At 37.1% G+C, this 20,085-nt stretch overlaps 3 protein-coding genes across 3 annotated transcripts; all 3 read left to right on the plus strand.

Annotated features, from left to right (window-relative positions):
• The first annotated feature begins 5,967 nt into the window (after nt 1-5,967).
• Nucleotides 5,968-6,957, plus strand: LOC131658774 (uncharacterized). The gene has a single exon (XM_058928033.1). It carries the CDS (start codon nt 5,968-5,970, stop codon nt 6,955-6,957), a length of 990 nt encoding a protein of 329 aa, XP_058784016.1.
• Nucleotides 6,958-10,404: 3,447 nt separating this feature from the next.
• On the plus strand, nt 10,405-15,775 carry LOC131662286 (leucine--tRNA ligase, cytoplasmic). The gene is made up of 4 exons (XM_058932026.1): nt 10,405-10,560; nt 10,648-12,224; nt 13,135-14,902; nt 15,483-15,775. The coding sequence occupies exons 1-3, from the start codon at nt 10,523-10,525 to the stop codon at nt 14,889-14,891; spliced, it is 3,372 nt and encodes a 1,123-aa protein (XP_058788009.1). The 5' UTR covers nt 10,405-10,522; the 3' UTR covers nt 14,892-14,902; nt 15,483-15,775.
• Nucleotides 15,776-18,442: 2,667 nt separating this feature from the next.
• Nucleotides 18,443-18,940, plus strand: LOC131658775 (protein MAIN-LIKE 1-like). Its single transcript, XM_058928034.1, has one exon. The coding sequence runs from the start codon at nt 18,443-18,445 to the stop codon at nt 18,938-18,940; it is 498 nt and encodes a 165-aa protein (XP_058784017.1).
• The last annotated feature ends 1,145 nt before the right edge of the window (nt 18,941-20,085 follow it).

A 20,085-nucleotide genomic window follows, 5' to 3' on the forward strand; every position in this document is an offset into this window, starting at 1 on the left:
CTACAACAGAAGCAAAATATGTTGCTGCTGCTGGATGTAGTACACAGATGCTCTGGATGAAGAGTCAGCTAGAGGATTATCAGATATATGAGATTAACATTCCTATTCTCTGCGACAATACTTCTGCTATTTGTCTATCTAAGAATCCTATCTTACATTCCAAAGCTAAACATATTGAGATCAAACATCACTTCATTAGGGACTATGTTCGGAAGGGTGTTCTCTCTTTGAACTTTGTTGATACAGACCATCAATGGGCTAATATCTTTACAAAACCCCTTGTTGAAGATAGGTTTAAGTTCATTCTGAAGAATATCAGTATGGACTTTTGCCTAGAATGAGAAGATGAGAAGTTCTGATGTATGGATTAGTTCTGAAATGATCTTGTGTTATCTTCTTATAAGAAGTTCTGATGATGATCAATTAGAAGTTCTGATTCAGTCATCTCTGACGTTTCATTATCTAAGTTGATTCAGAAGTTCTTTTAAAATAAAACAGCTGTCACCAGCTTTCCAGATGTTGAACACGTGTTCACTCTATTTGGACAAGCATGCGTATATTTGAGGAGACGCCGCCCTAGGTAACTGTGCAAATTACTTTAAATGTTACATTATCTCTCCTAACGTCATTTCTCATTAAATGCATTTTTTTCAAACACACATTGCATTTCATTTCAAATCCGTCCCTATAAAAACTCATCTTCATTACAATTTGTCTTTTTACATTCTCTTTCTTCATACATTGTCTCTTTGTTTTCATCTTTCTCTTTTTCCCTCCTTGTTGCATAAACCCTAATTCTAACCGAATCTCAAAGTCTCTTCATGCTTTCATCTTCAAGTCTGGAACTTGAAATTTCTTCTGCACATTGTGTTCATCGCAAGTTTGGTTATTGTCCATTGAAGACCTGTTCTATTCCAGATGGAGAACTGGAAGTTTTAACTGAAACAATGGTGGACTTTGAAAGTCTTCTGGAACATGGTTTCAATGTCAAGGAGACGATGCTGGTTCAAGGATGGTCAAACTATTTTGAGAGAATGATTGGACCAGTTTATCCTCACTTGGTAATGGATTTTTGGAAGCATGCAGCCGTTACTCCTACTGCTATCATCTCTTTTGTGCTAGGGCATGAAATTGTTATAACGGAGAAGTTGATAAGGAAACTATATAATCTTGATGATTCAGAAGGAATCACCTGCGCTGAACCTGGTAGAGTTCCTTGGGAGAAAGTTGATGAAGAATTGTCTGCCTTTAAAGCTTCACCAAATCAAACTACATTGCTGAAGCCGTTCTACAGAGTTTGGGCTAAAATTATTTTGGGAACTTTCTATCATAGAAAGAGAGCTATCACTGCCAAGTATGTGAGTCAGGATCACAAGTATGCTCTCTTCTGCATTGGGAAAGGTATTAAAGTCTCTCTCTCAACTATTCTATTTCAACATCTGAAAACGAATATTGAAGAATCTAGAGATGAGGAACGCAAGAAGTTTCCTGAGTTCAAGAAGAACTCTATTCCTCTTGCTAGAATGATCTCAGATATTCTAGTAGAGAGTGATTTGATGAATGCTCTAAGAGATGTTGGCACACCAAAGTTCTTTACTGTCCTTCAAGGACATGTTCTGAATGCGATTGATCTTGAGGGGATGCTTCTGATTCTGGAGGTAAATTCTGCTCCAAGAATAGCTCCAGATATTCTGACCAGAAGATCTTCTGTTGAGAACTTCTCACAACTGTTCAAAGAAGAGGTACACAAGTTTGTTAAGCGCTACTTGAAGACATGTGTTCTTGCTCAATCTTCTGTTGATCCTGCATGGATCAGAGGACGAACTCTTCCATCGTTGGCTGAGTTGAAGAAGAAGGAACAGAAGAAGAAAGAAAAGAGGTTAAAAAGAAAAGCTTCAGAAGCAGAATCAAAGGCAGCCAAGAAGCCAAAGTTGTCCTATGATCCTGACAAGGTTAATTCCAAAGAGTATCGAGAGAAGCGCATTAGAGATTCTCTTCGTACCTTGAGAGTTGCTAGTTCTTCTCAGAATAAGCCTCCTCCTTCTGAACCTCATAACACCTTCACCATACCAAATACTCCCCAACCACCTCCTTCTACACAAGTTCTGAACCCTAATCCACTAAATATCATTCCCCCAACACCTTCTGATACTCCATCTTCCTCCACCTTTACCACAGAATCTACACCTTCTCTATCCCATCCCTTACCTTCCAGAAAATCCAAACCATACTGCCTTCTTTACCCTAACTACAAATTCACCTTCAATCCTCCTGAACCTCCCTCTCACATCTACCTTGAGTTGTTCAAACTTGAATTCACCAGAAGGTTGGAAATCTTGACATATGCCTTCTATAACAACCTAGATGATGTTTCTACTCGAAACCTTCGGAGAAGCTTTTGACAGGATTTTCAGGTTGCAGCTATGGAAGTCCAGAGAAGATTCGTGGCTGAAGCACCTGGTTCTTCTGGATACTTCTTGGAAGTTGATGATTGCAGATATTATCACCCCATCAGAAGTTGGAGATCTCTTGATGAGAAGATGTATGTAGACGAGTTGGATGGTAACCCTTGCAGAGAGATTGTGGTTTGCAAGCCTCATTATTCTGTGTTGACTGGAGACTTCCAGTGGTTGTTCAACTTTCTAAGGGAGAACCCTTCTGAGAAGTCCCCAAATATGGTCATTCCAGAAGTTGTCTATCCTCCAGAAGTTGATGCTCCCACTCCTCCAAGGAATCTAGCTGCCATTCTTCAAGCCCTTGAGAATGAAGATTCTGATCTTCCTACTCCTGTGTATGAAGAAGATGCTTCTAGGGAAGAAGCTGATGCTGAGATACATCCTGCTGAGAGTATTCCTGCTGAGGAAAATCATGATGATGATCTCACGATGGATGCTGCTGTTGAGAATGTTGTTCCACTGAACAGAAGTTGTGAAGCTTCTTCTGGAGAAACCTCTCTTCTAGTGAAGACTTTAGAGGTTATTCAGAAGAATCAAGCTGATCTAGCTTCTCGCCTGGACAAGCAAGAAGATACCAACAATGAGTTTCGCTCATTTATACAGAAGCAGACTGAAAGCAACAATGAGATTCATGGCCTTCTAGCTAAGATAGTTTCTAAACTAGGCTAGTCGTAGTCATTTGGTCTTAGATGTCTTCTTTTTCTTGCATCTGTTTTGTGCATCTGTCTTCTCATCCCTTGTATCTTCTGATTAATTCTGATGAATGAAATCTTTTATCTTCTCTTATATTGTTTGTTTTTTCATCTGAATCTTTTATGCTTTTTGATGTTATGACAAAAAGGGGGAGAGAATGTGATAATTGACTTGATTTACTATATCAGTTACTGGGAGTAAGTCTCCACATTTCTAACAGAATTTGCAAGTTCTATGTCTTTGAGTGTTTTGCAGGATTGAAGACATTCTAAAAAGCTCAACATGAGAAGCAAAGACATGGGGAAAAGCAATTCGCTTTCTAATCTTCATGATGTGTTCTATGTGTCTCAATTGAGGAGGTACGTTGCGGATCCATCACATGTTGTTCAATTAGATGATGTTCAAGTAAGGGATAACTTGACGGTTGATACATCACCTATGCGAATTGAGGATCGAGAAGTGAAGAAGCTTCGTGGTAAGGAAATTGCTTTGGTGAAAGTGTTGTACCCCATTTTTTGACCACTGAGATCCCACCATATTCCAAATAGTAGGATCATCATTATTATCATTATCATCATACATATATCATTTGTTAACCCAAAAATTTAAAAAAATTGTTGTTTGTTGCTTGTGTCCTAAGATAGAAGACTGATCAAGAAGTGACTGAGGAAATTAGGGTTTTGAGGCCCACAAGGAAGTTCAACATTCTCCCATGATTCAAAGGGTTCTCTCATCAATAATTTGATGTTCCATTTTTGTTATAAAAGTTGAGTTTTGGAGTAAAATGTAATTGTTTTAAAATATAACAGAATATTGCGTAGGTACATCTACGGAACACTCTATTTTCAAACTCTTCCGTATATATAGCTACGGAAGGTTTCATTAACTGTTTCACTATGTTATAACGTTCCCGTAGATGCATCTACAGAAAAAACCATTTTTTTTTTAAAAATGGTTACGGAGATACATCTACAAAAGCGAAGAGCATAAATGAAATTTTGTCAGGTGGCTAAGAGATTCAAGGGGTATATTGAGAAATTCTCTTTTATTATTATAAGCAGTAAGACCATTTATAATTAAAAATGAAAATGATATATTAATTTTTTGAGTAATGTTATTTTGACACCAAATGTTACATCTACACCGTAGTTACTATTCACAAATACAATGAATAGTAACTTTTTTATTTTGACTTTTTTATAATTTTATACTAAAATAATTTTGGTTAATAGTATATAAAAATTTGGTTAATATAGTTAAGAGTTTTGTTATAAAGTATTCTGACATCAATTATTAAATCTTACATAGTAAATTAACTTTGGTTAATATTATGTATAAAGTTGGTTAATACAATTCATAACTTGGTTAATGAGTTCTCAAAAATAAAATAAAAAATAAAATAGTACAATAAAGTTGGTTAATGAAGTGTAAAAGTTGGTTAATACATTTATAATATAGTGTCAGAACATGGTTAATAGTATATATTTAATTGGTTAATTAAGTAGTGAAAGTGGTTAATGAGTTATTGTGATTAATATGATTGTGAAGTTGGTTAATGACACATCATTATATTTGTGTTATAAATCAAATTTTAATTTTTCTTTTAAAAAAGTTTTTTTTAAATAATATTATTTTGATGAAAAAACACTGTTCACTGTATAAATATGGTTGACCGTATATATATATATATATATATATATATATATATATATATATATATACATACATATATAAGGGTTAAATAAGTTTTTAGTCCTTGTAAATATGACACTTTTTAGTTTTAGTCCCTACAAAAATTTTCTTCGAACTTTGGTCCCTGTAAAATAATCCGTCAACATGGTTAGTCCCTCCCATTAGATTCCACTAACGGAGGGTGACGTGTAACGTATACGTGGATTTTTTTTCTGATTCACCAGCGTGGATATGATAAGGGTAACCTTTCATACTTATCATATTCACCCACCAAAAGCAAATTTCGTTATCACACACTCTCTCCTCTTCCAAACCCTAGAATCACCATCTTCCAACATCGTGGTCCCAACATCCCAGACAGCACAACTTTCAATTTGTGGTTCTAAAACGAAGCATCTTGTGGTCCAAAAACGAAGCTTAGTGGTCTCTATTTTGTACCTTCGACTGTGCATGGACCAGGTATGTGTGTGGTTCCTCTTTTTTTGTTTTCTGGCTATATTCTAATGTTAATGGTAGTTAAACAAACATTAACCACTATAGGACAAAGATTTTGATTATTATATCGTATTTGTTGAGTATAACATTTGGATTTTGTTGTCGTTTTGTGTTGCCCTAATTAGAAATAGTATTAAGTCTGAGTCTGTTGAATGTACAGGAAATGTATAAGTTTAAAGTAATTTTCTACACAAGGGGCAAGTTTGTAAAAGAGCCTGAACTGAAATATGATGGTGGGGAAGTGTATGCCTTTAGTGGTCAAGATGTTGACTATTGGTCTTTCTTTGAAGCATGTGATTTAGTAAAAAGTATTGACCCTGAGTTTGATTTTAAGATGGTTAAGATGTGGTGGAAACATGACGAAGGATCGTTTGAAGCTGATTTAAAACCATTCAGAGACAATGGAGATTCTGATGAGTTGGCTGCTTATGTTGTTGGTCATAAAAGTGAAGTTGAGATATATTGTGAGCCAAAACCAAAAGAAAGAGAACTGAATTTTATGGACATTGTTAGGCAAAAAGGGGAGGGTAAGTCTTGTGCATTAGAGAAAGAACCATTAGGTGAATGCAGTGGAGATTCAAGTGATGAGTCTATCAAGGATGTACACTTTGATGACACTGAGTAAGAAAGGATGAATGGGTTTGAAGATGACTTTGAGGAAGTAGTTGGTGTAGGTGTTACTAGTGAAATTGGGAGTCCACCTGTTACAAATAATGATGTCCCTAATGAACCAGACAATAACATGTTTATTACAGAAGAGATGGGCAAGGCACATGTAATCGAGGAGGAATACATGACAGATGAATTGGATAATGGAGCTGATGATGAAAGTGGTGATGATAGACCATGTGTTATAAGATTCAATGCAGAGGATGCTTTTAGTAAAGATTTTGTTTTTAAAGTTGGAATGGAGTTTTGTTCACTTAGGCAGTTTAAAGATGCTATACTAGAGCACAATGTTCTTAATGGGAGGGATGTAAAGTTTGAAAAGAATGATGCCAATAGATGTAGGGTTGTATGTAAGGATAGGGAGAAGTGTGACTACACTGTGCTATGTAGTAGAGTCCTAACATCCACTACTTTTAGGATTAAAACCTTGTATTCTAAGCACAAGTGTGGAAGACAATTCTTTAATAAAAATGCTAAAGCTGAGTGGGTGGCTAAGGTAATTGTGGATGGGTTGAAGAACACCAAAAATATGAATTTGAATGATGTGGTAATAGATGTTAGACTTAGATATGCAACAGAAATCCCAGGTTATAGGGCATTCAAGGCAAGGCAGATTGCTAGACAGATTGTGGAAGGTGACTCTAGTAAGCAATTCAACCTCCTTTGGTCTTATGATGCTGAGTTAAGAAGGGCATCCCCAGGGAATACATTCAAACTCAACACAACATATTCTGGTGAAGGGTCAAATCCAAGATTTGAGAGGTGTTATATGTGTTTTGATGGGACTAAGATGACATTAAAAAAAGCATGCAGACCTTTCATTGGATTGGATGGATGTCACTTGAAGCACAAGTCTGGTGGAATTCTGCTCATTGCTGTAGGAAGAGATCCAAATGATCAGTACTTGCCAATTTCATTTGGAGTTGTAGAAAATGAATCAAAAGACACTTGAAGCTGGTTCATGAAGTTGTTGTTGGAAGATATTGGTGATGGAAGATGGTGTTTTATTTCTGACCAGCAAAAGGTACATTACTTATGGTGTTTAATTGTGTTTTGTTTTATTTGCTTATCTGCCTATTTTATTTGCATATTACTTATAGTGTTTTTTTGTTTGTGTTTTGTTGCATCAGAGTCTGATAAATGTGTTTGATGAGGAGTATCCATCTTTTGAGCATAGATTCTGTTTAAGGCATCTATATGCTAACTTCAAAAATAAGTTTGGTGGAGGGACATTGTTTAGGGATCTAATGATGGCTGCTGCTAAGGCAACTTATTATGAGGCCCATGAGGCAAAAATGCTCATGATTAAGGAAGCAAGTGTGGATGCTTATGAGTGGTTGCAGGCCATCCCCAAAAACAAGTGGTGTAAGCATGCTTTTCCTTTCTACTCAAAATGTGATATGTTAATGAATAATCTTAGTGAGTCCTTTAATGCTACAATAGTTTTGCAAAGAGACAAACCCAATAACACATGTTCTTTTCACTGATAGCTTTGTAGTGGACCTAAAAAAACATAGTTGTTCATGCAACTATTGGGAACTGGTTGGGATACCATGTAGGCATGCTGTAGCAGCCATTCATAGGAAAGTTGATGACCCAATTGAGTATGTACACAAATGTTATCTTAGGACCACTTATGAACATTGTTATAGTGAGGTCATAACACCTCTGAATGGGCAAAACAAGTGGCCTAAGACAACACATCCTATTGTCATGCCACCATTGTTCAAACATGGCCCAGGGAGGCCCAAAAAACTACGCAGGAGAGAACCTGATGAGGCAAGTCAAACAAAGTGGCAAAGAATAAATACAAACCACAGATGCAAGATTTATTTTGTACTAAGTCACAATAAGAGGACCTGCAAGAAAAACAAGCAGCTAGTTGTTGTAGCTTCTGCAACAACATCACAACAAGCTCCAACACAAGATGCGCCTACAACAGATATTCCTACACAGACCAGTCAATCTAGCAAAAAGAGGATATTGTAACTAACATATTTATTTCCTATTTCTACACTTTTACACATTGAAACTGACCTAATTCTAACATTTGGTAATCATCAGGGGAGGCCTACAGGGTCTAACAACAAGAAAAAGAAAGATAAAGTGGAAACCAAGACAAAAAAATCTAGGGCAACTAAAACTGTTGTTCCAGATGCTGTTCCAACTGAAAATGCTGTTCCAACTGAAAATGCTGTTCCTGACACAGATGTTCCCATTCCAACTGAAAATGATGTTCCTGACACAGATGCTCCCATTCCAACTGAAAATGCAGTTCCTGACACCGATGCACCCATTCCTGTTGCTCACAATACTGAAGCTGAAACAAATACTGACATCAATGATTCACAGTCTTCTCTTCAAAAGTATTGTGGTATAGATGCTGACACATTGGCTAAGCTGCTTGATGATGATGAAATTCTAGATGTTCAACCATTGAGTGTTGACACAACACTTGTGAAAAGAACTGTAAGGACTTTTGTTGGTAAAGCCCCAAAGGTGGGCAAGAAACCTTCCAAAGACAATGGTTCATCTTCATCCAGGCCAACATGTTCAGAACCTGTGAGTTTTAATTTGTCATTACAAACTTTTTACAAATGTCTTTTTTATCTAGCTTAACTGTAATTGTTTTTTTCCCTAGGTCAACATTTCAAAATAGAAGCCTAAGCACAAGAAGAGTGTTGATATGGGTGTTCAAAAACGGCAAAGTGACAGACTTAGGACCCTTAAGACAAAGAATATTGGTGGCCCTGGATAGAAGCCTGATGACCCTTTGGTCATTAATGAAGATGAAGCCCCCTCAGACCAGACTAATGGTAGAAAGCAGTCAGAAAATTGGGAGGCCATTTGCAAAAGGATGACTCAGTGAAAAAAGACATATTTATGCTGTTTAGTTTGAACTATTTTGAAATGTAATGTTTGTAATGTTACTGAGGCTAGTCCTCTAATTATTTTGATGTTATTGCAATCTATTTTGTGTTTTATGAACATATGTAACAAACCTAATGGTATGTCAATGGTATTCTGGAGTCTTATCTTAATGTGTGCAAATTTTGGACCAAATTATAGCACATTATTAAGTCACTTTTATGACCAATTTATGACCAAATTTTGGAGTCAAATTTATGACCAATTTATAAGTCATTTTTATCCACAAATTATAGCTGATTATTTACAGGTCACTTTCATGATCAAATTATATGTCAATTGAATGACAAATTAGAGACAACTTATAGGTCATTTGAGAGACAAATTATAGGTCAATTGAATGAGACAAATTTTAGTTCAATTATAGACAACTTATCCAACTCAGATTATATCAACAACATTAATACATATTGACCATAAAAACATTACAGAATAACAATAAATTATCCAACTGATTCAACAATTATCCAACCCAGATTCAACAATTATCCAACTCAGATTCCAAACACTGATTCAACAATTATCCAACTCAGATTTCATAACAACAACATTACAGCCAAAGTATACATTCCAAACACTAATTCAACAATTACATTTTCATAAAAAATACATATTAACCATTACAAAAACAACAATACACCAAGACTTCATATTTCCATACATAACATCTGACTTTATCTTCATCTTCAATTTCTTGTTCTTCTTCTATGAAATTTCATACAACTCCCTCATAGTTTCAAGAGCTTGGACCTCCTTGATCTTGCTCTCATTTTTTATCCTTTCATCATCTGACCTTTCTTGAACATCGGTTCGTTGTGCAATATTATCATCCCATATAAATAAGTTACAAGTTTCCTCACCTTGCCAAAATGGACATCTCCAAAACAGGCGCCCTTTGTTAGGCCCATTCTTACAGTAATATGAAGTCATCCGAGCATCACACGCACACCTTCTACCTGGACGGTTACTCACACTTGTGGATTGATACGATGTTGACTTTGTCCTCCTTGATGAAGATGACATCGTAACTTTGCGAAAGACGATTTCAATTGAAGAGGAACAAGGAAAGGGGAAGAAGGACTTCAATCTGAGAAGATGACGATGAAAAAGGAAGAAGGAAAGGCACAAAAGGAAAAGAGGTGGAATGAAATTAGGGTTAAAAAAATTTCACGATCCCTTTTAATTCTACACAATTATTCTACGTGTCTCTTCAATTAACACAGCTGTAAAATAAATTCACACAACTGGCATGACACGTCACCCACCGTTAGTGGAATCTAACGGGAAGGACTAACCATGGGGACGGAAAATATTATAGAGACCAAAATTTGAAAATTTTTTTGTAGGGACTAAAATTAAAAGTTGACATATTTATAAGGACCTCAGATATATTTAACCCTATTTATAAATACGGCTAATAGTGTATAGAGTGTAGTATTTGGTGCCAAGGTAGCATTACTCTAATTTTTTTTATCAACTAACGGTAAGAGATCTGGTTAACAGTAGCTGAGGCAGTAAAAGTGAAAGTGAATCCGACCCAAAACAAAAACCCTCATTCTATCTATGCCACTGCCGCCGCCTCATTGTTTATGTTCATTTCTCTAACTTCACCGCCGCTCGCACAAAGGTAATTCCAAACCCTCCTTCTCTTCTCTCATCATCTTCAAACTCCATTATCTATTCATTTATCGATCAATTTTATTTTATTTACCAGGTTGAATAAATATCTAGCTTCGGCGTTGAATAGCGTTCGCGGAATCTCCGATATGGCTTCCGACGGTGGCAAAAAGTTCGCTCGTAGAGACCGTCTCCGCGAAATCGAGGTAAAAGTTCAACAATGGTGGGAAGAGAAGCAGGTTTTCAAATCTGAGCCTGGTGATAAACCACCTGAACCTGGTCAAAAATTCTTCGGAAATTTCCCTTTTCCTTACATGAACGGGTATTTACATCTAGGTCACGCTTTTTCCCTTTCGAAACTTGAATTCGCCGCCGCGTTTCACCGGCTCCGCGGTGCAAATGTGTTGTTACCTTTTGCTTTTCATTGTACTGGTATGCCGATTAAGGCTTCCGCTGATAAATTGGCTAGAGAGATTCAGCAGTTTGGGAATCCGCCGGTTTTTCCGGAGGAAGTTGTTGAGGAAATGGAGAGTGTTGCTATTGTTGAAGAAAATGAAAATGAAAATGAAAGTGGTGCTCCTGCTAAATTTAAAGGGAAGAAATCTAAGGTTGCGGCAAAATCGAGTGGACAGGCTTATCAATGGGAGATTTTGAGGAGTGTTGGGATATCTGATGCTGAGATTTCGGAGTTTCAGGATCCTTATAAGTGGTTATCTTATTTTCCGCCGCTGGCTATTGAGGATCTTAAGGCTTTTGGTTTGGGTTGTGATTGGAGGAGGTCGTTTATTACGACGGATAAGAATCCTTACTTCGATTCTTTTGTCAGGTGGCAGATGAGGAAATTGAAGTCGTTAGGGAAGGTTGTTAAGGATGTTAGGTATACGATTTTTTCTCCTTTGGATGGACAGCCGTGTGCGGATCATGATAGGGCTAGCGGTGAAGGTGTTCAGCCTCAAGAGTATACTATTATTAAGATGGAGTTGGTATCGCCTTTTCCTGAGAAGTTTAAGGTTTTGGAAGGGAAGAAGGTTTTTCTTGCTGCGGCGACGTTGAGACCTGAGACTATGTATGGTCAAACGAATGCATGGGTGTTGCCTGATGGGAAATATGGTGCATTTGAAATTAATGAAACTGAGGTTTTTGTTACAGCGCAGAGGGCGGCTCTTAATCTTGCTTACCAGAATCACTCTAGGATTCCTCAGAAACCAACTTGCTTGCTTGAGCTTACGGGTCATGATTTGATTGGACTTCCGTTGAAATCTCCTCTTTCGTTTAATGAAATTATTTATGCACTTCCTATGCTATCTATTTTGATGGATAAAGGTACCGGGGTGGTGACCAGTGTACCTAGTGATGCTCCTGATGACTACATGGCGTTGAATGATCTGAAGTCGAAACCGGCTTTTAGGGCAAAGTACGGTGTGAAAGATGAGTGGGTGTTGCCATTTGAGATTGTGCCTATCATTGATGTTCCGCCGTTTGGAAATAAGTGTGCCGAGACGGTTTGCTTGCAGATGAAAATTAAAAGTCAGAATGAGAAAGACAAGCTTGCAGAAGCCAAGAGGCAAACGTACTTGAAAGGATTCACCGACGGAACTTTGATTGTTGGAGAATTTTCCGGGAAGAAAGTTCAGGAGGTTAAGCCCTTGATTAGGAGCAAGCTTTTGGAAACAGGTCAGTATTCAACTTCATAGGCTTTCTTTTACTCTTTTGGTGTATTTTCCTTTTAAAATTACCAATACAGTGTAAGTTTTCAATAATAATTATGAAATTGGGGCAAGTTTACAACAACAGCAACCGTGCAGAACAAAGTCCTCAATTATACACACAAAACTAACTGGTGGTTGTAGATGTACAGTTTAGCATAGATATTGCCTTCCATAAATCCAAGTTTCTATTTTCTTGTCAATAACTTTTGAAGGATTAGATTACTACATTGTATTTGTATTTGACACTGTTATTTTGTTCTTTAATCTATATGGATTTCCATGAAGCCCTTCTTTAAAAATAAAGGATCAAAGTATAATTATAAGAAACAAAAAATTCTTCAACATTGAAGTGTTAACACAGTAATTCCTTTGTGGTGTACAAAGTAGCATGCCAACTTTCTTATATTTTACAAACTCATGTTCTGCAGCCATTCTGCTTTATTTTTTTCTGCTCTTACTATAAGAGTTTTTGCTGATTTATCAAATGTTTCAGATGTATTGGCATCCCATTATACTGTTGTGTATAAGGCATATCTTCTCTTTTATTCATCATATTGTTAAAGAAACATGGCTTCACATTATTATTATATATGGATAATTTTATCATCCGGATACATCTCAGAATTTGTAGAAACTTGCTCCCACATCCTGTTTAATACAATCAGAAAATTGAGAGGCTAAATTTCTTCAAAATATTATAGCAACATATTGTTAATTAAGGTATTAGAATAGTTCTGTGCTAATAATGAACATAAATTAAATTAATTAATGATTTGCATTACTTTATGGCATGTAGATGTTAATAATTTTTTTCTTTTCTGCATTATTTGCGCATCTTCTGCTCATTATTTGAATTTTTTATTTTGCACTTTCAGGTCAAGCTATTATATACAGTGAGCCAGAGAAGCGAGTGATGTCAAGATCTGGTGATGAATGTGTTGTAGCTCTGACAGATCAGTGGTATATTACATACGGGGAATCAGAATGGAAGAAGTTAGCTGATGAATGCCTGTCTAACATGAGTCTGTATTCTGAGGAGACGCGGCATGGATTTGAGCATACTTTAGGCTGGCTGAACCAGTGGGCTTGCTCACGATCATTTGGTCTTGGGACACGCATACCATGGGATGAACAGTTCCTAGTTGAGTCTTTATCGGATTCTACCATTTACATGGCTTATTACACTATTGCACATTATTTGCAGGACGGGGACATGTATGGAACCAGTGAATCATCTATCAAGCCTCAACAACTGACTGATGATGTCTGGGATTACATTTTCTATGATGGACCTCTCCCTAAGTCCACCGATATTTCATCATCCGTTTTAGAAAGAATGAAGCTCGAGTTTGAGTACTGGTATCCATTTGATCTTCGGGTTTCTGGTAAGGATCTTATCCAAAATCACCTTACCTTCTGCATTTACAACCATACTGCACTTTTCCCCAAACATCACTGGCCTCGTGGGTTCAGATGCAATGGCCACATAATGCTCAATTCTGAGAAAATGTCCAAGTCCACTGGAAATTTCAGAACTGTTCGTCAGGCAATTGAAGAGTTTTCTGCTGATGCTACACGGTTCTCTTTGGCTGATGCTGGTGATGGTGTTGATGATGCAAATTTTGTATTTGAGACAGCAAATTCGGCAATTCTCAAGCTCACCAAAGAGCTTGCATGGTATGAATCAATTTTGCCTGCAGAATCTTCTTTGAGAACTGGTCCACCGTCTATTTACGCTGATCGTGTGTTTGCTAATGAAATTAACATTGCTGTCGGAACAACTGAGCAAAATTACTCCAACTATATGTTTCGAGATGCCCTCAAGACTGGCTTTTATGATCTTCAGGCTGCTAAGGATGAGTATATATTGTCATGTGGGGCTGGCGGTTTAAATCGTGATTTGGTGTGGCGTTTTATGGATGTGCAGACACGCCTTCTAGCACCTATCTGTCCACATTATGCAGAGTTTATTTGGCGAGAGATTTTGAAGAAGGATGGTTTTGTGGTGAAGGCAGGTTGGCCAACAGCGGATGCTCCTGACCTTACACTAAAGAGTGCCAACAAATATCTACAGGATTCTATTGTGCTGATAAGGAAGTTACTTCAGAAGCAACTTTCAGGCTCAAAGAAAGGAAAAAAGAAATCCGCTCCAGTTGTAACTCCGGGACAAGTCAAGGTAAAATGCTTGATATATGTGAATGAGCAATATGACGGTTGGAAAGCCGAGTGCCTTAGTATTCTCCAAAACAGCTTTAACAAAGATACTCAAACTTTTCCTCCGGATTCAGAAATAAATGAGGCTTTACAACAGAGTTCTTTAGGTCAATCTACTGAATTTAGACGTATTCAGAAGTTATGTATGCCTTTCTTGAAGTTTAAGAAGGAAGAAGCAATTGCAATTGGGGCACAAGCCCTGGATTTGAGATTGCCATTTGGTGAAGTTGATGTTCTTACTGAAAACTCAGACTTGATTAAGAGACAAGTAAGTTCTAAAGATGTGGTTGTGGAAGATGTGGACATTACATTTGCAGCAGATCCTGATTCTGTAGCTAGAGCTGGATCTCTTGTAACTATACTAAACGAAAATCCTCCATCACCTGGAAGCCCTACTCCCATCTTCTTTACTATATAAGTAGCTACTGGGTAAGTTTCTGGAAATTTCCACTCAAAATTCCTCAAGCTTCCTACTTTTTTTGTTCATGAAATTTTTTGTGAAGTTTAGGGTCAAACCTTGAGTGTTGTGATGCTTGTCTTGATCTGACTTGAAGATTAATCTTGTTTTTCTTCCATATCTTGTCATATGTTTCTTGTTTGGATGGAGTATCCTCCCCAAATATGAATTATTCAGAGTCTAAGCACCGGTTCCAAAAAAAAAAAAATTAATTCATTAAGCCCCTTTCACAATCATTAATATTTTTTGGTTGAAATTTGGTATGGAAATGATAGTAGTAGAGACTCTTACTAGACGTATCCATCAAACTGAAAAGCAGTATTCATGTCAAGATAAAGGATTTGCAAAATGCATTTGTCATGGTTTGGTTACCTCTTTTCATAAATGTATTTAGTAAAGTTAGATTTGTTTTTCCATATTCAATAAAATTTGTTAATTGGCAGACATCTATGTATTATATCTGTTTGGTTGAGTGAAGTCTGTTAGGAAAGGACAAGGCATAATGTAAGTTTGGGCATGTTTTAATGCATCTGTTTCGGTTTCATTTTGCAGGATCTCTACGAAACTAAGATGTGAATCTAAAGGTTAAGATTGGAACCGCAGCAGGCAAGTTTGTCTCTGTTGGCAGAAATTCTTGTGAAAACAGGCTGAAATTTTGTTACATGGTAGTATCTTCAAGAACCTAGTGCATTTTACAATTATTATGATCGTAGTACAGTTGCATTAGACTGACCAACTTAATTTATCATGCTTTATTTCCAGTCAACGATGTTTTTATTTTGTTTATCTGTTTTTGCTGTAAGGAATAGTTTGAAATTATGCATTTGGAAAGTTGATTTTTGAAATTTGAGAAGTTTGTTATAATATTAATTCAACTGGGAAGATTGATAAATGAGTTTAGATGCATGAATCTCATTATGTTCAACAGAAGAAACCTGATCCTCATATTGGGGAGCTTTGATATCTGCTAGTACCTGCTTCAAATCATTAATCTACAAGTTGATATAGCATTGAAATCATAATCTACCGGTTGATATAGCGATTAAATCGTTGATAATATAGTGATGAATTCATAATTGACTGGTTGATATCGGGATGAATTTGATAATAATTGTGATCTTGTCACTGGGTTTTAGTAACCGAGCACTGCGGGTTGAAAGCGGAGAGAAATCTACAGGAGTAAGTGAGATCACGGTGAAATTAAAATATCTAAAAACTTTGCAAAGATCCTATTTAGTGGTCAGATAAGAAAGAAGATCTAATTTGTATTTTAGTGTTTAATAAAATAATAGAATAACGTAAATTCACGTTTTCATAGATAAATATTTTATTTCGAGGATATTTCAATCCACTTCCCATAATAGTCATGTATCATTTTTGCCCTCTGTTTGCTAGAGGTGTATCTCTGGAAGTAATTTTTTAATTTATTTTACATTGAATTGTTCCGTAGATATATCTATAAAATTGTTTAAATAACCTTAAATAAATGTTACGTAAATATATTCTACGAAATAATTCAATGTTAAAGAAAAAAAATTCCCAAAAATAGGCGATACTTTTAGTGAAACGCGCACCGTGAGAAACCCTATGGATGAAATGAGAGAATTTTGTTAGAAATCAATTATGAGATAATAAACTACTAATTTTTTTTATACAATATTACTTAAATAGAAATCAATGATGAGTTCTAATATAAATATAATTAAGCAATGAACATATTTTTATGTTAACTTAAAAACTAAAATGTTAATAATTAAATTATTGAAATTTGAACATTTTTAAAATAGCTTATTAAAAATTACAAAAACAAGAATATTGATTTAAACTTTAAGCATAATGATTCTAAAAGGATTTTTTGAATGACCAGATTGAATTGAGAATCAGTGATGAAAAGTGTTGAAGGTTGTAACACTTTTCTACTCGGTATGTTGAATCTCTTTAAGTTTCATCTTTCGTTAAACATTTCAACAAATGATTGGCGAAACCTCATCTATTTACCTTCCAACAAGAAGTTGGAGCACATATATCTTTGACTTTCAATGTTTCTTTTTGGGAAATTTTTATTCCACATGTTTTTCTAACACACCACATATAAATTTTAAAAATGTCCTTCAAAATCGAAAGTAATTTTCGGTGCGCACCATAATTGACATTAACGTTAGAATTAATCGGAAATATAACTACGGTATGGAACCACAAGTATATTTTCAGTTCGTGGGACACCTAAAAGGCGCACTGTCTCTTCCTCTCCCATTACAGTTTCAAAAATAAAAACAAAACAAACTCACTCTCTCAAAACTCTCTCAATTTCACTTTCATCGAATCAACCACATTTGCAACCGAAGTTGTTCTAAGGCATCAAGCATCAGTGTATCAAGCATCCAACAACAATCAAACAACAAAAAACAACAACAATCAATCAAGTAAGTTGATTTTGAAATTTTTAGAGTTTAAGTTAAATTCACTTAAATGATTGTTTTAGGTCAGAAATTAGGTATTTGTGGATTGTTTTGAACATTATACATCATTTCTAAGGTGTTAGACATGTCTTTTAAATGATCAATGTCCATTAATTTGATTTCTGTTGTGGGGGGTGGGGTGCCATTGACGCACCTGTGAAATCGCAGCAGAAACCAGAAATATACTTCAGGTTTTCATCAAGAACAAAACGCAAGTATATTTCTGGTTTTTCCCCTTATGTTTTTTCAAGCTTGTTTTCAACATTGGTCCTTAAGTTTACATATTTTTCGGGCTTCTAAAGGAGCAATGACTGACAGAGCATCTCGATTGAGACACGGTAGGGTAGCACATCACGCCTCTGTGCAGAGAGAAAGGAGTCATGCATCCCAGCCTTCTCATGCGTTTGGACAGGCCGTACCAGATACACCAGCTTCATCTTCAGGTGTTCCTCCGACTACTCCCACTACTTCGGCCTCCCGCAGTAGACGAGATTCTCCAATCCATCCTTCTTTACCCCCGTCCTCCCGCAGACGCACCTCTTCACCTACAACATTTGAGGCGGGAGACCTCAGGTTCTCAGGTGACACCAGAGGTACCAGAGGCCCAGTCTCAGCCTCTGTCAATGCCTTCATCCCGACCTCCATCTCAACCTCCATGTCAGCCTGAGATGACACCAGGGCCGCTCGTGCACAGCCTGCACCTACACCGCGAGCACCTGCATAGCCTGCGGCGCCTCAGGTTTTTGGAGGAGGACCGTCTGATTTATCCCTTCTTCCTATTTACCCTGACCATGTTGCTAGACGTATTCGGGACGAGCAGGTATGAACTTTGAATTTTGATTTCTATTTCATTTTTAATTATGGCTTTGTTTATGAATTTTGAATTTTCGTTTGTTGATTAAATCCATAAAAATATATAGGCAGGATCGTGATACGCTCAAGGTCATTAGTCATGGGCGGAAGATCGGAAAACGGGTACCCCATACAGAGCCATGGTTTGTTGAGCTTTTAGAGCCTACATAGTTAAAAGATTTGGCCCTCTGTGGACACAACATGGTCAACTGGGGTATGATTAACACGTTCATCGAGAGGTGGCACCATGAGAGGTCATCATTTCATATACCACATGGTGAGATGACGATTACACTCGATGATGTCGCGTGTCTGCTGCACATTCTGATCAGAGGGAGATTCCTGGATGATGAGAGGATCGATAAGGAGGAGGCGTTGGATATGTTGGTTGAGATGTTGGGAGTTACCCCTGAGAGTGCCATGGGAGAGATTGACAAAACCCGAGGTAGTCACGTAAGGTACAATTATTTGGCTGTGGTGTTCAGGGAGGAGGTACAGCGTGCACAAGATGCTCATGGTGATGCCGAGAAGGTTACCATGCACAAGAGGTATGCTATGAGAGCATGCATTTTGTATCTTGTTGGCACACCAATTTTTATGGACACCGTTGCCACTTACACTGATATCATGTACCTTCGGTTTTTTGTTGATCTTGAGACGGTCCACGAGTGGAACTGGAGGGTTGCTTGCCTAGTGTAACACGGTGGGAGAACTAATTTTTTGAAATGTTGCGGATAGCAAGAGTCACCACCGACTTTTATTTTATCCAATTTATAGAAAGGCCAAAAGAACAGAAAAAACCTTTTTTTGAAAGAGATTGAGTTCGGGGGGGGGGGTAAGTTATATAAAGGGAAGGTGTAAGCACCCTTTGTATCCATGGTTATCCATGGGCTCTTAATTGCTTAGCTCACTTTGTTTTCAAAATGTTAGAAATGAATAGAAAAAGGATTTGAATAAGGACTTTAGCTTGTGAAATAAGCGTAGCCTTTTTGAAGGTTTTTTAAAAAAGGAAAGTTTGAATTTAGGCCAGAGCAAGCAATTAAAAGGTAACTACCCTTAAGTTACAAAAATTGTTCTTTTAGTTTTTCAGGGCTATCCATACCATAGGAGGATAGGAAGCCCTTTTATTTGATGTAAAGGGTCATCAGAATGATCGTTCGCCATAAGACTGACCCTGCCATAAAGAGGGCAGATAGTCTAAGGGAAGGATATAATAGTCCTTTAATCTTTTAGGCAACAGGCGAGGATACCTTAGCAATGGGGACGATCATCTTTTTTATAAGGCAACCTCGAGGGACAAAATTGATGATGAATGAACTAAGGACAACATTTGCTTTAGGTATCCTCGGAACCGAGGGACTTGACTATTTTAAAGGCAACAAATAATAAGGCAACAAGGCAACAAATAATAAGGCAACAGGCAACAAGAAATGTTACCCCAAAGGTGTGTGTGTGACACAATCAGGTGGTCAGATTCAGTTATTTTATCTTGGACTCGTATTAATTGGGACATACCCATGAGTATTGATTGAAGTGTTGAACATGCCTTGCATAGCTTTGCCCCAGTTAGTAGAGACCTTAGAGAGATTCGCCTTGTGAGGGCTTTCTGAGATATGTACCATGGGTGACATGCACTTAGTACTTAGTATGATGCCCCTGACTGATCGGACATTAGCTTCAGACCCACTTGGGTGTGTGTCCCTGATTGTTTGGCATTCTTGAGAGATTCTTGGAACCTTGACTTGATTGCCCCAGATTGATTGGACCAAACATGTTATGCCTCTTGTAGGAGATGTTGCTTCTGAAGTGATTTTGTCTGTCGGGATAACTTTTAGTCATTAGTT

Source organism: Vicia villosa, linkage group LG3 (genome assembly GCF_029867415.1).
Source record: "Vicia villosa cultivar HV-30 ecotype Madison, WI linkage group LG3, Vvil1.0, whole genome shotgun sequence".
In the NCBI taxonomy this organism is placed as follows: domain Eukaryota; kingdom Viridiplantae; phylum Streptophyta; class Magnoliopsida; order Fabales; family Fabaceae; genus Vicia; species Vicia villosa.